General features: G+C 32.3%; 1 protein-coding gene across 1 annotated transcript in view; it reads left to right on the forward strand.

Annotated features, from left to right (window-relative positions):
* Nucleotides 1-237: 237 nt before the first annotated feature.
* Nucleotides 238-18,499, forward strand: part of LOC129969271 (uncharacterized) — a 45,103-nt gene continuing 26,841 nt past the window's right edge. The window contains exons 1-3 of the mRNA XM_056083751.1: nt 238-303; nt 3,213-3,396; nt 9,557-9,724. Coding sequence (XP_055939726.1) covers nt 9,645-9,724 — 80 coding nt within the window. The 5' untranslated portion in view covers nt 238-303; nt 3,213-3,396; nt 9,557-9,644. The remainder of the gene's footprint in view (nt 304-3,212; nt 3,397-9,556; nt 9,725-18,499) is intronic.

Genomic DNA, 18,499 nt, shown 5'->3' on the forward strand with positions numbered 1-18,499 from the left:
ACTGGAATGAAATTCTTAGAATTAAATGGATTTATTTATCGTAACTGAATAAATAATAATAATAAAAAAAATCCGCATTGCAAAGGCTGATGAAATTTTGATAGCATAAAAAGTTTTCAAACAATCACGATTTGAACCTGGACCTATAGCTTAAGGAGTTATGCTCTAGTCCATTGATTTGAAGTGAAGTAGATTATAATTTGCAAAGATTTTTGGTATAGTGATATTTCACTTCGTCTGAATCAGAAAGGGGAGACCTCGACTGCCTTAGGATTGAGACAGACTCCTGTTAATCTGAAGAAGGTAATTTTTCTCGTACTTCTATCGCAAGTTGTTTATTATATTCGGTAGATATTTAGTATGTTGCGGATGTTTTCTGGTACTTTGCTTTAGGTTATAAACTGATAGTTAATAATCATCGCCGTTCTGAAAAGTCTAATTTTTCTGAGAAGTCAATTTTTTCATAACCCTGTAAGTATTTTGCTGCAGATGAAAGTGAGTAATGTGCGACGCTAGTTTTTAATGTTTCTGTAGTTAGTTATCTATGGAATATTCATTCTCAGCCGGCGTATAATATGTATCCGCGTTTGTAACGTTTTGTTACGCAATTTTATCGAATGCAAAATTGGTAATTGTGAACTAGTGTTCTGAAAATTAATTTAATCTGATTTTCTACCCTTTTTGGACGTCTTTTGAGGATTTACTCTTCTTATTTAAGCGAAATATGTGGATTAAGCTCCAATTATTGGCTTATAATAACGGTTTTATTGTTGAATTTTTAATTGAAATTTGAATAAGAAATTTATCAATTAAAAGTTTCAACGGAATATCCCGACAAACAAATTGCTTGTCCATTTGGGTCACAACCTTTAGGTTCAGAAACTTTATGATTAGATCAGTTTCTGCAATATTTAGTTCGCAAATGCAAAACAGTAACTTTCTAACTGCATTTTATCTTTACACTATGAATTCTAAATCTATAGAATTACGAGAATTTGAAAAATGGTATTCCGAACAATTTATTAATAAAACTTCTAATCTCTCAAAGTATATTTCAATTCTAACTGTTTATTTATTATTTTTTTTTTATCTCGGCTGGTTTTCTCTTGAACTTTATACTTAAAAAGGAATTTTATATATTTGTGCCGGAAGTTTACAGGACAGCTATTAAGACTATCAAATTCGGCACAGGTATACTTTATAAGATAAAAATGTTTATCTCTAAGAGATTTTATGAAACTTTAATTGCATGCTAAATGAAGCTTGAATTTTTTTGGGTCATAATTTCCTAAAACATCAAATTAAAAATTTAGTTTCTGCGTCTTTTTAAAATTTCCGAAGGAAATCTTATTGCCATATAATTCTGAATTTTGACAATTTTTAAAATAACTATTAGTTTTTCTTGCACTACATTATTGTAATGATATTCAAACCATTTTTATTTCATCAAATGGCAATCTCATGACTTCCTTCCATTTCTGAAAGCTTCAGGAACAAACGCTTCTGCTAATCCGGAAACAAACTGTAATTACATTACCTTAAAAGATAACTTGAAATATGATATAGAATACTCGGAAACTTAATTTTGAGAAACTTAATAAACATTTAAACGATCTCATGGAATTATGTTTCATTAAGAACATGTTTCAGTTGAGGAGAGAATCATGAGCGTCAAGTTGTATTTACGAGATAAAACGAAAGCAATATTCCCAGCAAATCAATTAGTGGTTAGTCTGCAATACTGTCCAACCTGAAATCGCCTGTATTCGTCATTGATAATTGCAAGTCGCGATACTTTGGGCATCTGAAGCTGGAATGTTGCAGATATTGTTTTAACTTTAAAAATTCGCCTAAAACTATGCGAGCTTAGTAGCTTCTCTAATGCGTTGAATGCAAAGATTTTATATGCAAGCGTAGTGTTACTCTTTGAAAATAAACGGACCAAAACGAGCCACTCTGATGTCGAAAATGCAACTTATGGTTGGTTACAAGGGAAAAATACCGCTAACTTTGTGGATTGCTCAATTATTTATGAAGAAATTTTTTGTGGAGTTCACATTTCAAAATTATACACGTTGCAATTATCCATTGCATTTTGTTCCTGAAAAATCTTAATGAAATTTCATCTAGGGGCAGTGGAATGATTGGATTATGTCGCATCTAATTAGTTATGCTTTTGCGTTTCGATGGGTTTTAATTTAGCATGCCATTTCTCATAGCTTATTGTAATTGCAGAAATTCGATTCGAGTTTTTGATGAAATGTCATGTTTCAGTCCTCCACGAGTTCGGAAACTGTCCTTAGAGATGTCTGTATATGGCCATAATCGAAATTCGTTGAGCTACAACAATGAAACGTCGCTGAAATTTTAATATCTCGATGAAATTTTTGATCAAAACCATTCGCAGAACATCTGTCCGAGTGCAACACAATAGCTATGAAGCGTAAAAAGGTGGACGCTTGCTATTTAGTACAATTTTAACATCTAAATTATCTGTGCCAAATCTTGAAACTAATCAGTCAATGGGTTGACTGTCAGTAAGTATACTTGCCTCTATGCATGTGATAAAAATTCAAAATTTTAGTAAGATGAAATCTGGCATGTGATTTTCGTACAAAAATTGAGTTTCTAACAATTTTAATTTCGATCGACAAAAAATCCTTACATTCTCGGTTTACTATACTATTGAAGTACAAAACGGTCATATGCGGACATCAAATAAAAAAAATTCGTGGTGGTCATGCCTTAACAATGCTTCACAATTTTAATGCTAGGGCAGGAGGATAGCATCTGCATTGGGAATTTCTTGAAGACGCTTCGGCGTGCTTTGTCAAGCATTTGTTCCCCATCAAAAAAACTCAAACTGATTATCTAGCATCAGCTCAACACCAGTATGCTGTCTTTTAATTCTTTATTAAAAGTTTCGCAAACGATGATTAACTCCTGCATCGAATTACTGAATTTTTAATTTATAATCTGCACTTAAGTAAAAATATAAATTTAAAAGGCAAATCACTAAAACGCTTCACTACCCAAATGCCATTTTCATAGAAATTAAAATAATGCCCCAAATAAGTTGAATCGTCTGATTAGTAAAATTACTGTGTCAATGGTTTTATAAACAGATCACTTTAAGGATCATGTCATTTTCTATATCTTTAAATTGTGAACAGTTTAAACACGTTTCACTTATGTATTTCCGTTCTTTTCAGATGATTCAATCTGTCATCTCATCTGATATTGCCTGGATACTTGGTTAGTCGAGAAAATTTGAACGAAAAGGGAGGGATTTTAGAAGACTTGCTATGCAAGAATCGACTAATTCCAAAACGCTATGGAGGCTGATTTCCGTAATTATCTACTGGTGCTTTACGCCTGTACGGGACTTTTACAAATGTAAGTAAACTGAAATATCATTATTTTTCTTAATTTACAATTTATACTTCCTCTTAACTGTTAAGCCTAGATGCTGAATGTTATATCTTAAGCAGCTTACTTAAAATTGTCTCCTAAAATTACAATATATTCAATTGCTAATGCTATTTATTGACAATAAAATCATACTAAGTATATTACTAAAGGAGTTGGCTGCATGTGCTTTGCAGAAGTGTTAATTTTTTTAATTGCGACTCCATGTCATTCTTACTTTCTAACATCTAAAGTACTGTAATCGTCGAAAAATTTTGTTTGTCTGTGATAGACAAGTCGAAAATTCTTTGAGACAGACGAGTGAATTTGTACTACGGTTTTTACATAAGATTTTTAAATTTTTGCCGAATTATAAACAAAATCCGTCCCAAAGAAATCTGCCCTTCTGCTTAATTACAAATTAGCATTAACTTCTCGAGTTCAGATGAAACTTGGTACATATTTTAATAGACTAGTGTAGCTTTAAAACGGGACATTAATGTAGCTAAACTAAACTTGGTACAGGCTTAATATCTATAGTATAGATGTCCATTAAATTTTGAATCAAATCTATCAAGGGGTTCACGTCGGTCAGTCAGTCAGTCGGTAATTTCAAAAGCACGTAAACATGATATATATAATGTGGTTTTGGGTCAAACCGATTTCAATCGGATGGGATAAACGCGTCTAAAACACATTAGTTTTACGGGTACTATTAAACGCATGCTAGGTATTAATGGGGGCTCCGTAAACATTCTTATGAATTTAGGATCACACGATAAATTTTTTAATGAAATGAATATTTAATAATTGTACACCAGTGCCATGAAACATGTTCGCTGGAATAACACCTTTTTAGAATATGCGAGTGTTTTGGTGACCACTCCAACTGGTTCTTATTTGTGCGGTTAAGAATATATTTTATTCTTCAGTGTTGAAATAAGTTGTAAATTGTAAAGTAAGATACGTGAATTTACCGCTATTTCGAATAATTTTACTCAACTAAAGCAGTTTAGCCAATTGGCAGCAGGCTGTTTCAGTCGTAAACTAAAAATCATCCTTTCAGCATTTTTCAATTTGTTCATAAAAATAGTCAAATGTTTCAAAACTGTTAATTAAAATCCGAAATGGCTAATGGATCTGTTGCCATCTAGAATGTTTTTAACCGATTGAATTCAGGAGTAATTTTAAGCCATCTTAGTCAAATGCCGATGAAACTTCTCATGCACTCCGTTACTTCAATTGCCCGCAGTGATGTGCTCTTTCATACATAAATTATGAATTTTAAAATGGATGCGGCTTATTTAATATTGGCAGCCTTTGTTGACCAGCTGGGTCACCAAGGTGTAAAACTCAAAGAATTCGGTTAAATATTTATGTGCCTTGGTCTTTTAATGACTTAATCAAAATATTAAGCTCCAAATTTACAGCCGCATAGCTCACATTATAGAAGCCTTTGTTCACTGTAATATATATATTTAATTTGCTGCCATCTCCAATTCGCCTTAAGATTTAAATTTGAATAAGAAATGAACGAACTTTAATAAATGCGAACTTTTTACTGAAACCAGCCATTTTTTAACTACAGAAAATCGAATCCTTCAGTATATTAAGTTTATATGTATCGCAGAATATTTTATAATTCAGTATTTGAAGGAATTCAGTGAACTTCTGATTCGGCAAATTCAGTTTTTTCTTCAAAAAGATTTAAATGCATTATTTCAATTAATAAATGTACTTCAAAAAACAATTATTAATTCTAAATGTTATACAGTTCTATGTAAATCATGGTCAGTAAAATTATCTTGCGTTTAATGGTTGTCTTCAGAGATCAAGCCTGAACAAGTTATAAGGCTTTGAATATCATTATTTTACGATTATCAATTGCATTATTTTAGACAAATCTGCCTTGGAAAATCCGAGCCCTGAATAGCGTATCTTAGTCAGTGAGTTGTTATAGAATAGGCTTTCAAATTTTCATAACTTAATACATCTTAATTGCGAAAGAGTGGAACTTTAAATATTAATGTCTCAAACATATTTTATTAAATGACTTATAGAATTCAGGATCAATATAAAAAAAATTGTAAATGAGTAAAAATCTGCGTAAACGTAATTTATAGGAATATTTGATTCAAACTATATAAAATATCTCATTTAGACTAATTCACGTATGTATCTATTAAACTAATGGAAATCAGCTGTCGGTCCCGGATTAGTGTGGATATCCTATGTATTAAGCTATATATACCTTAGATAAGAATGAATTATTAAATCGATAGCGATTTCAAATCATCGCAAATCTTTTTATCGTATTGCCTTTTTAGAAAATATCGCATCTCGTATTCTCTTTGAGACAGCAATACCTAAAAATTCTGAAAGTCGCATTTTTAGGTTAAAATTTCAGAGGGTCAACTCGGTCTTTCAATTGAAGTTTTCCCCAACGTAATTGCAGCACGATAATTAGAACTACTTTTTTCTACGCACTTCAATTTTTTGAGACATAAATTGATTGAAAATATTTAAAATATTTTCTTAATTCATTTAAAGTAGAAACTTAATTTATAAGTTAACATTGATATAATTTACGATTTTTTTAAACTTTAAAATGATGTAAAACCCATTTGTGCTATATTCGGAAATCATAGAGGAAAGATACCGAAATTTCGCTTCATTTCCAGTTAATGAAAATTCTGATTAAATTTTCACCTTTTCCAGAAGTGCAATTCCCACCCTCTAAAGTGCATTTCTGTGAAGTTTGGTAGTTCTAGGCTGTAGCTCAGATATATTAAATTAGCATGAATAGAATATAATAGCGCGAGATTTTTCTCGCTCTTTCATTTTCTGACGAAAGCCACGATAATCTTCAAGCCACAACCATTACGCCGATTTCATCAAACTTTACTTTCTCTTACAAAGTATTGCAATTTGCAAAAAAAACTCAATTAGGGATGTTTCACGAATCTTTTCTGATATCTTTAAATTCAAATCGCATTTTTATCATTTATTCCCGTTTTTTTGCTAAAATTCAAACGCTTTGAACTAAACAGATGAATTTGGTGTGGGACTTGATATCAAATTTATAGTTCTTTCAAATTTTGAAAAAAAATCTAATCGGAGGAAGTGAGTCGAAGCCATCCGAGTAAAACGAACGCAGTAAATACAAAACTTATTGAACAAATTCATAGTTAAGTGCAGCCAACGTATAATTTGATACGCAGGTTTAGCATCTAAAATGTGGATTCGGTTCAAATTTGGAATCGAATTCGTCTCCAATTTTGGCTTTTATCGATCTGTACTGTCGCATGCATAGAAACGCAATAATTTAAGATCGTATACAAAATTCTATTGTCTTCAGATTACATTTATATCCGTCAAATTTGTTTCAGTCGGTTAGCAACCAGCGGGAGTAGTTCCCCGAAATTTTCTCACACGCTCTCCAATAAGTTATTTCAGAGAAATGTAATATGTGCAGTTGTATTTTAAGCGTTAAACATGTTATGTATATGCAAAAACTTTACTTAGACAAGCCATTTTGAAGCACATCGTTGTTAATTGACACCCTTGGGGCCGACAATGTTTTCTTGGTGAAATTCGACAAAATGATTTGCTTCTAACAATGTTTATTAAACTTAACCTTAAAAATAACGTACGACAAATCGGTCTTTGTACCACTGAACCAAACTAACCCTAGTCAAGCTCGGAGAACGCCTTGCATGGCATTAGTCTGTTACAGATAAGAAATAAACTTTGACACAATTTTGTCATTTTTATTGAATGTCTTTTGTTCTTTAGCGAGTTTTTTGCCGATTAATCCTTGGTTTGAGGCAAAGGGTATTTGAAAATCGAATTTGTTTATGCAATTTTTTCTATCGTTTGAAAGAAAGTCTACACTTATAGTCGCAATCCCATGCCAAATTTGTAACATTAAGTCAAGTTTACACGTTTCTGAAAGTATAAATCGACCAACTGTCAACCAAGTTGGATTTGGCTCAAAATTTCGTAGATGTTAAATCTGTGTACCGAAGTTAATCCATTTAGATCTTTTATCTTTGTAATTACCGCGTTGACTTAAATTCGAACAGACATCCACTGAACGGATTTTGTTCAAAATTTGACTGAAATCAAACTGTTTTTGTTGGACATTTGGGAAAGATCCATACCAAAATTTATTTCGGATCCGAATTTTTATGGTTTTCTTGTTTTTCCAATTCCGCACCATAGTCTCAAGTAAACTAAACGATTCGAACCCGACCTTTTTGCAAGTTTCCTGATTAGTGGTTGACAACTGCAATGCAAATTTGGTTACTATTTAAACTCGCCTCATGCAAGTACTTTTTTTAGACGGAATATGAGAAATGGCTTAAGCTCTTCGGTCGAGGCGGAAGATAAGTTAACTGTGGGCAACTGGTTTGTTGCTTCTCAATTTTAAGACAAATTCTTTCAGTTCGTTTAAATGTTAGACAGAAAGGATGAATGGCTCGAATCTGTTGACCAAGGTCTAGTAATGTTAATTTGAACTTTGATTTTGACATTTAACGTATTTTGATTGCCCCAGTAATGAGCACATTGACTTTATACTTTATAATCAATAAGTTACTTTAAGGAAATTGCTTTCAACTTTATGCCTCCTCGGCATAAAACTTCAATGTCAACTTTGCTAAAATTTAGGTTAGTTTACTCAGAGGAATGTTTTCATACGTCCATCTGAAAGCTTTTTCAGTTCTGCCATATAGATTTAAGGCTGTAAAAACACTGACGGACTGATATAATTACAAAAATGTTTATCTAATTCGATTTCTAAAATGTGGAGACTCGTCAATATCGAGTTTGAACTTTTTGACGATTACAATACTTTATCTATACATCGTATACGATAAAAAATGCCAGTTACGCCAAAGATTAATATTTAGTAACTATTGATCACCAATGCCATGAAAAATTTTGACCTATTTTATCCAAGGTTGCTTTATGCGAAAGTATAACGTTTATTAAATGAGTTTGGAGAAAGCCATTCCAATTTTTGTTGGATGAAAAAACTGTTTACTCCATGCCGCGCTTCAATTTTTGGAGCTCTTAAAATATAAAATTTCGATATAGCCCCAGAATCCCCCTCAGGAGTCATTTCGTCGTTTTTTTCCAATGTACGGACATATCTAACCAATAAAAATGTTGACGGCTTAAATATAATCTTAAATATCAATTTCATTTAGTAAGATAAAATCCATTCTATCGAGTTCGAAGAACTGGTCACCTAGAGTGGCTAGAGATTTCTAAAATCACAAGCCTGTTGACATAATTTTTGCAATTCGAAATAACTTAACTATTTGGTATCTAACTGGTATGCATACTGTGTACAGATAAGAACCAACTGGACGATATTTTGAGGAAATTTTCTCGCATATTTTCTACTTGTCACCCCCACCCCTTCCTTCACGTATAATTGTTGAACTTGTACGAAATTGAACTCCACGGGTGCTCAACTTTATTTTCAACCCCAGTACGAGTCCCACTCTGCAGAAGTATCGAATTTTTTCGATAAACCATATATTCAGAAATGTAGAATCTTTGTTCGACTCGGGCCAAAATTTAGCAAAATTTAAATTTTAGTAAGATCACATAGACAAAACGCATTTGGTATAAATGCGACGTTTATGACACTGCGTTTTTGAGTTATCACTTTTATATCCATAGAGAAGTACAGAACTGATAAAACCTCAATAGATTCATTTCAAAATTTTTCATTTGTATTCTGCACTTTAAATGCAAATTCTATATACCAAATTTTATCTATCTAGCCCTTTATATTTTGTAGTTATCGTATTCATTCATTTTCGCATCAAATTTTGTAGAAATCTTGCGATATTTACAAGATATGTAAAGACCACATTCTAAACTTCATCCACCGAATTTGGTTTGCAAGTGTTCAAGTAAGATACAATTCCGAAAATGTTTTTCAGATATGGAATGGCTTAAAGCGCAGATTCGTTAAAATCTCTAGTTCGAATTTTTTGAAGTACACTTTTCTTAGTTTAGACATGATTAAGTAATGTTTGGTAGATTAAATTTTATCTCATTAAACTTTATAATACTTTAATTTTTCTCAATTTTACATGTATAAAGGTTTAAATAAAGCAATTTTTTTTAGGATCGTTGTTTCTTTCATTACTGAATGTATAGAGATCTACCACAAGATGCTCTCTGTATGAGGAACCTGACCAGATGCAAGTTACTTCATGAATTTGTTCCTGTACAGTTCAGAAAGTTTCTTCAGCAAATACAGTCCGGAAGATCCCAAGGAATCGAATTTAACACGGTAATATTTTTTGACTTCAAAGATATTTCTAATTATAATTTAAGATTTTCTGGATTATTTAAGAAATCTTTATAGTATGTTATCCAAAATAAGATGATTCGAAAGATATTAAATTTGCGTAAAATAAGCATGTGCAATGAATACTTGAAGAGCTTGACTGACCATAAATCCCAATTGTAGACTGTCTTAGCAAGTGCTCTCTACTATTTGATCAGACATCTGTGGCAGTAGATTTTTCCGAGTCTCAACGAAATTTCAAAAATATGATCTTGTTAGCAGAAAAAAAAATCGCTATTCTTCCGCAATGGCATGCAAAAGATCTTGATACAGAAGTTCAAATGACAGATTCTCTTTTGTCCATTAGATGTCTAATTTTCAGTATGTTAATCATTTTAAGTAGTATGTGTAGTTCATTGCGAAGTAGTGTAGGAATATTTTTCCAGTTCTGAAGGCCCGAAATACTTCGATTAAAATACGGCTATTCAGCCTCTTGTCAAGAGGCTTCTTTTTTAGTGTAAGTCGCTGGGAAGGTTTAGTGCAAAGAGACATTTTGGAAATCGTAAAGGAAGTCGGAGTATTTCTTTTATGAATTCCTGAAAAAAATGATTTATCATAGCCATTTTCGAGGGTATTTTGTGAATTTCTGACAAATAAACTCGGGTGTTTCAGTATTGAACTTCAGAATTCTTAAGATTTTAGTAATTGATTATTCATAGTGTTTCTGTAATAGGAAGTTGTTCCAAAAATCTTCAACATTACAATAAGAACAGTAGCAAATAGTTTTTGAGCATGGATTTCTAAATTAAGGTTGTAATTAGCAAATAAGCAATTTCATGCTTTGACACTAAGGAATTGTATTGTAACAATTCTGATTTGGTTTTTCGCTGACAATTTCTTATCGAAGTAATCCTTACAATGTATTTGAGAGAAATATAAAAAAAATTACGATTATAGGTACAAAATCGAACTCGGATCTATTTTCTAATTGGTGGAACATGCTTCAATGAGGCATTTGGCCTTTATGTTGGAGAAATCTGTGTACATAATATAGAAGATTTAATTATAGAAATGAAGTCCTCAGGCCTTCGCATTCGGATGGCTATTCAGATCCCAATAATTTGAAGCGAGTAACATCGGTAAAGTTGGATTTGATACTTCACTTCATAACACTCGCTTGAAAGAAACTCTTTATATTAATCATTATAAAACAAAATCTTTAGAAGTAATGCTCTCAATGTATTCCATTTTCTATCTGGAATTCATACATAAATATTCTAGGAAACAATTTACATTCGTCCCTCCCCCCCCCCCAAAAAAAAAATCTTCATTCCATTAAGTGGCTATCTTCATTCTATAAGTGGCTGCTCCGAATAGTGTACAAGCCTCGATGCATCAATAAAATTCTATTGTCTGTGAAGAATACGATATCTTGTCTTGTGTTTTGATAGACCATGCAATAAAAAAATAAATTTGAAACCGTTTTAAACTATAAGTACCCACAACATACCATTAAATAAAAAAAGGTCAATACAAGAAACTCAATACTTTGAGCACCGAATAGTATTCGATATTTAATTCGTCCGATTGAAAAAATTCATTTCAATACTTATGAAATTGAGAATAAAATTGACTTCATCAAGTCATCTGACTTTTTGCCTTTTAGGACTTGAGTCTTGACTCTTCAAGCAATAATTTATAATTTCGAAGCCGAGAATGTAAATATGATGCATGTTAAAAGTTTACACATGGTTAAACTGAATAAATGGCGACATTAATTTTGGTATTAAATACTCTGAAATTTATTAACTTAATAGCGAATATTTAAGTATTGGTAAAAATTCGTAAATTGTATAATTTTTCCCCTCTCGATTCCATTTTTCTCCTAGGAAAATTTTGCCTCAGAGTAGGAAATGCTAAGCGTTTCTTATTAATTTTCAATTGTGAGAAAGTGTCACTGAATTACGATTCTGAAATTGGAGTTCAAAAATTAATATGGTGTCTACCACAATAATACAGAAGTAAAGACATGGAATTAAGATGGAATTATAAATTTTCCGAACATTTAACTATGCATTTAATGCTCATCTTTCTCGATATCGAAATCTTTGAAACTTCAAATAACCAGTAACAATGCGTTTAGAGAACTGAATGTAAAATGGCAGGAACGCAATTCTCAATCCACTCTTACAAAATCCTTCAGCAGTAGCATTAGGTGCGGGAAGAATGTTTCATTTACATAAAATTGCAAATACTTAAATGAAGGAATTTTTTCACCATTATATTTAATTCACGGCCAGAATCTATAAATCTCGAATAAATTGCACTTCGTTCTATCAATATTGCCTACTTCCTGGATTTATCGTCCCGTACCAGAGCTTAAAGTGAAAATGAATCAATTTTGTATTAACCAAAACCGTTTCATTAACTTTTTAGTAATCGGTGTCCATCAACCCCCGTCGATTCACTTAATTTTTTATCCGAAGGTCTCGATTTTAATCTTCAATCATTTTTACTCTCGCATACGTAGTATAAAGTATAACAATCGCTACAAATTTGAACTCGAGGTTGACTCCCCTCCTCGTTTCAGACTTGTATTCCAAATTTTGAGCCAAATTTAACAATGGCTTGACCGTCTATCTGTGCTTGTTAGTGCGATAGCTCAAACGCGACGATTTAAATATATCATTTGGTTTCTGATTTTGAGACTGCAAGTGTAATTCTGTGTCAAATTTTCTTTTCAATCGGCTGGAAAAATGTGTCTAAAACACAAATTAGACTTTCAATACTATTAACCTCAGGCCAGGAATGAATGGACAAATCACTCACCAAGGATGACATAAATTCAGTAAATACTAAATTCACGCCAAAGTTAATATTTCGTATCTGTTGTACGCCAATGTCATACAAAGAGTTATCTGGGATATCACCTTAGAGTATGAGAGAATGTTTTGAGGCCACTTCCGCTGGTTTCTTAAGCGTACTAAATTCGTATCGGATTGATGAAGGTAACGTCCCTATTCGAAAATTTCTTAAACAATATCGATTTTAACAGTTTAAGTATAGCGAATTTCATATTCATTTTAATTTGCTGAATACAAAAATTAATATACTACATTGACCTTTTATTAATATTGCATTTACAACTCCAAACCATGACTGGCACAGTTTGGCCATATTTGGCTCTTTAATGAAACCATAACTTGTCAGCATACATTTGCAGTGGTGCATCTTGGCACATATATGAGCCTTGAGTCATGAAATCGAAACTCGATAACTTCTCATCAGGTACTTGGACACCACTTCAGTTTCAGAAAGTTAAGGAGAAATTTCATTTCTTTCCCTCGTTCCAACGCTGAAGTATAAAGATGGGCTTCTTATTTTAGAAAGATTCAGATTCAAATAACGGGAAAGTGCGCGCGCACTATTAGGATTAGGTATTTAACAGAAAGGCTTAATATATTTAACATTAAATTGGGGATAAAAGGTTTAGGATAGCATCCTCCCCACTCCCTTTTTCTTAAAAAAAAAGTAGGACGGGCTAGCTACCAGCCGGCTGGTGAGAGGGTGGGAAAATATTCATAACTATAAATTCAATTTCTCCCTTTACCACCAAAAGAAGCTTAATTTATACTTTCAGTTTTGGCAGTGTGGTGGAAAAAAATTGAAATTTCTCATAAAAAGATATCGAACGATAATGTCAATCTTTCTGATGCTTAGCTATAAAAGCAAACCAGAAGTATGACTGCACGTTATTTTTCATGTAGTAAACATAGGCTTTCAATACTCACTTTCACGAGTTGTTAGAATGAGTTAGGATGAGGCTCATTGAGTTAGGATGAGGCTCATTGAGTTAGGATGAGGCTCATTGAGTTAGGATGAGGCTCATTGAGTTAGGATGAGGCTCATTGAGTTAGGATGAGGCTCATTGAGTTAGGATGAGGCTCATTGAGTTAGGATGAGGCTCATTGAGTTAGGATGAGGCTCATTGAGTTAGGATGAGGCTCATTGAGTTAGGATGAGGCTCATTGAGTTAGGATGAGGCTCATTGAGTTAGGATGAGGCTCATTGAGTTAGGATGAGGCTCATTGAGTTAGGATGAGGCTCATTGAGTTAGGATGAGGCTCATTGAGTTAGGATGAGGCTCATTGAGTTGTTAGGAATACACAAAATGAAACATCCTGTTCTTCAAAGCTGAATGCTAAATGCAGAATTAAATTCCACAAATTAGTCGTATAACTCCAAAATATCAATTGAATTCTTATTTGTGCAGTAAAGTCGGGTATCACTTCTCGGCTACTTTTGATAAGTCATCCGGTTATACCGTTTCTGATCAGTTATCTAGATGGAAATAATTCATAATCCAATAGAATTTTAAATTTTGTCCAGAACCATTTCTAATTTGTTAAATATTTAACAGTGGTTCCCTCTTAACATCTTCATTGTCAAAGTATGTTTAGAATTCTTCCAAAAAATGAGGGAGTTCTATAATTATAGATGTGTTTAACTACATATTTAACGTCTATTCAAAGTTGCGCTACTCTTATTCTTGGAGGATACTGACATGCGCTTATGTTCTGTGGTATTTTAAGTATTTGAAATCAAATTTACTTCGATAGCCAACTTAAAATTTCCCTTTAAAAATATTCTCACTAAAAGCACTCTTCTAAAGAATTTAGAAAATTTTATGTATTTTAATGGCTTGCTTAAATTTCCAAATCCAGTTTGGCTCACTGTTTGATATAAAATTTTTCCATCTTATTTCATGGATCATCTGTTAGAAATAACACATTGTTAAATATTTGTAGGTGCTCAAAGTTATTGAATTATTAGAAAGTATAACTAATAGAAAAATCAGGTTATTGAGGAAAAAAGCATTATGAAACGCTTTCAAAATTAAAGTCAAAATAAAAACATGCCCCAAGTCAATTTTAAAGATGAAAACACATAAGCTTTAAAATTCTAGCATTCGTTCGAGACGAGTGCTTCAACATCAACCATCCCAGTGCCTATGCAGCAATTCGTACAAGTCGGAAGTTCTTGGCTGCAGCCTTTGATTTTTGAGGGCAACATTTCTTTTAAAATAGCAGCGTTGAATTATTGCGTAATTTGACATCCTATAACAATTAGCTTGATGTAAAAAAAGATAGCAAATGTTACATGAAAATGCTTAAACCGGCAGGAAGAGTTTACTCAACTGCTAACATAGTTTCTAGTAGACTTTGAAAGTCTATATTTTATCAGGCTAAAGTAGATTTAGTACAACTTTTCCAATATTTTGGATCTGTGCTATTGATTGCCTACTTATTGGTGCAATAGTTGATGTATTGGACAATGATTTTTTTTTTCATTTATTCATAACTATTTCCGAACAATACTACTCATTGTCAGAGGAAATAGAACTCCAAAGAACAGAGCACTTGCTTTGGGTCATTATTTTTTAAATTCTTAAATCAATAAACTGATTTGTAAAGTTCATATTGGGAAGCCAAACTTTTGCCTTTGTATTCTTTTTGTATTCAAAGATCTGGTAAAATGAATACAACGATAATTTGTAGATGAATGTTGGTGAAATTTTTCATAATTTTACCCTATTTCATTCAATTTTAAGTTCTTTTAACTTATGTTTACACTTTTATACATTGTCATTAATACTGCATAAGCAAATATTATGAATATATTTATATATTTTGCAATTTGAGATATGGGATAACTTCGTAGGAACTTTTAAAGTAATGTCTGCAAAAGTTACTACAATGCATTAGTGTTATGTTTTTACTACTTTTAATTTAGATTTTAAAAAAATAACTCCTTATTATTGAATAAGTAGTTGGTATACTTAGCACAGCGAATTCGCTGAATCTTCTTATCCATTGAGAAGATCTTTCCAAATATTGAAGATTAAATGCTTTGATATGTAATGAAATAAAAATTCTTCTGTGGAATCTTTTTATATATCTAATTTCCAATTATGCTTCTTATATATCCAATTCTTGTTCGTTTATTAATTCTTGCCCCCTCCCCCTTTGCATAACTTTTCTGCTTATGTTGATACTGTAAAGAAATGAATCTTGTCGAGTTTTTCCAGTTGCTCTGTATTGAGTTGACCTGTAGAAATAACTCATGGATTGGATTTCCACATTTGCTTGGCCATTCTGAAAGGGACCAAATTAATCAAGCCGTTGTAATACTTACTGCCTGGTTTTTAATAAGTCTTAAAAGTATTCTGATAGTACAGGCTGCTAATCTTCACTCCTTGAATAGGAAATAATGAATGGAGTTGTAAGATTTAGCATATTTTTATCAAGATTTCAAGATCATAAAATCTAAAACCAAATCTATTGCATTACATTTTCGGATACGAAGTATAAAGAGAGAATAGTTATTGTCAAATTTCGAACGCGAAACTTTGGCGAATCTCCTTGTTTTAAATTTCCCTGAGTTTGAACCCATTTTTGGAAAATGTCTGTCTGTGACAACAAACTCTTTGAGCTAGACGGTTGAAATTTGGTATAAATTCTTCACACCAAATTTGCAGTCTATGAAATCGTGAGCAAAATTTTTCAATTCCGCCTGCCTTTCTGTTCGAGTTAACACATTTAAAACAGAGCTAGATATATACAACTCGGTAAAAAAAAATTAACATCTCTAAGACACACATCTGAGGAATTTTGCGCCAAATCCAACAAAGGGATAATTGTCTGTCTGTACTTTCAGAAAAACATGTAATTACTACAATTCAAAAACAATGATTTATGTATATCAAATCAGTTTTAGGTTTTTGCTTACAAATGCAGTTTTGTTTCAATCGGGTGAGAAGTGTCTAAAGCACTAATCCAATTTTTGGAGACTATTAACACATGGCGACGATTAATTGCCAAATAACTCGCCAAGGATGACACGATCGATACAGTAAATGCCAAACTCAAGCCAAAGGTTAATTTTTCGTTACTATTGTGCATTATGTCATGAAAGACCTTATCTGGCACAAGTTTATTAGAGTATGTGGACGTTTTGGAAAGACCATTCCTGCTGGTTTTATAAGCGTAATGCAAAGTTGAAATTAACTTGATCTTCATTCCAGTTCTGGGAAATAAAGTAGTTTGTCTAATCCTGGGTCTTATTTACAAAACTGCAATCTTTGTAGAAATTGGATATTCAAAATTCAAAGAATCTTAAGAGATGGATTTCTTACTTTATCTTTTAATCGAGTTTCTAACAATACTCTAAATGTTATTGAAGTGCAACATGGATATTCAAGCTTAAAATAACTGCGAGTCTATCATTTTTTCAATAATTATGTAATCTGATGCAACCTGAAATCGTAGCAATGTATGCCCATCTAGTTTAATTATAGTAGCTGCCTTGTGTTTTATTTTGGATTGGATTCTGAGTTTTATAATCCAGTGTGTTCTTTTTTATTTCATTAAAGGTTTTCTGGAAATTCGAATATTTAAATAATTCCCAACTTAAAATTTCGTTGCGGTATTGGGAAAATCATTGCAGTTATTCAGTTGTGTAAAGATTTAGTGCTTCTCATGTTTGTCTCGTTCTTTTGTCCAAGTCATGGAGGCATCTTTCAATTTGGAACTTTTATCTCTAATTTGGAATTTTGTTACTATTTCACTGTTATAATGCAGTATCCTATGTATTGTCACCATTCTGTAGTCTCAGTGTTGGAAACCTATATTGTCTAATTTATCGGTAGTGATGCGACTGATTTCGAGAGGTTTCGGCATGTTTAACCGTTCACTTTTAGGTGAATTTTATATTTAATACTATTGCAGAAATAGACCAGTGGATAATTAATATAAGTTTAGTATGCTGAGAAATAGAAGATACTTTATTCTATGAATATTTCAGGGGAACTCTGAATATAGCTAACATAGCCGAGTTGAACGCATAAATGATACTTGTAGATACTAATTCATTAGCAGAAGGCATCTCGCTTTGTAAAGAACACAACATCACAACAATGTTCGGAGAAAAACTAAAGAGCGCGCTCTGCGTTTAACTTTAAAATTAGCTTCTAGAGTGTCATATAAATTTTCTTACAAAGCTTGCAATTACAAAGGGAACACTTTTTGGATCTCCGTTCTCGAAAATTTTAAATCTCTAAGTTGACCTATCCCCGTTTTTTCATTCATATAAAGCATTTCGCTAGACTTCCGCTATTCAAAATGGTCCATTTTAAAATTGCACATCGTTAAATTTGAAAATAGCTTCTTGGTTACATACAAGTTGGAACAGTTTCAGTTTATTAAAACGCGAATCGATTCTTTCAATAGGGTAGTCTCTAAAATGCATTGTTCAGTTGGTAAAAAGAATCGAATTACTCCCAATATACTTTAGGATCTTAGAAAATTATACCGAAATAATTACTAATTTTTAAAAATTTATTCTTTACTTCAGTTAAGTAAAATCTTTATTAAATTAAAAATATTAGTCTAGCCCTTTAAATTTCTTTAGATTTAAGAACCATAAGGACGAAGGATCTTAATCTAGTGAGGAATTAAGAACGCAATATGTAGAAATAACTTGATGCCATGTTTTTTCACCTTTCAATCGTCAAATTCTAGTGCTAAAGAATCAAAAACTTAATGGATAGTAAGGTATAAGAGGGTCGGGAAAGGGCTGGTTTAAGGACTTGTCATCTGGCGTGGATGAAAGATTACTAGGTCCGTCTTTCAATATCCCTTACGCAACATGAAAACAAGACTAATTTTATCGATCCCAGCAAGGTTTAGGATAAATTCAATGTTTAATTTCAGCTCTGTG

The sequence above is a fragment of the Argiope bruennichi genome, chromosome 5 (genome assembly GCF_947563725.1).
Source record: "Argiope bruennichi chromosome 5, qqArgBrue1.1, whole genome shotgun sequence".
In the NCBI taxonomy this organism is placed as follows: Eukaryota; Metazoa; Arthropoda; class Arachnida; order Araneae; family Araneidae; genus Argiope; species Argiope bruennichi.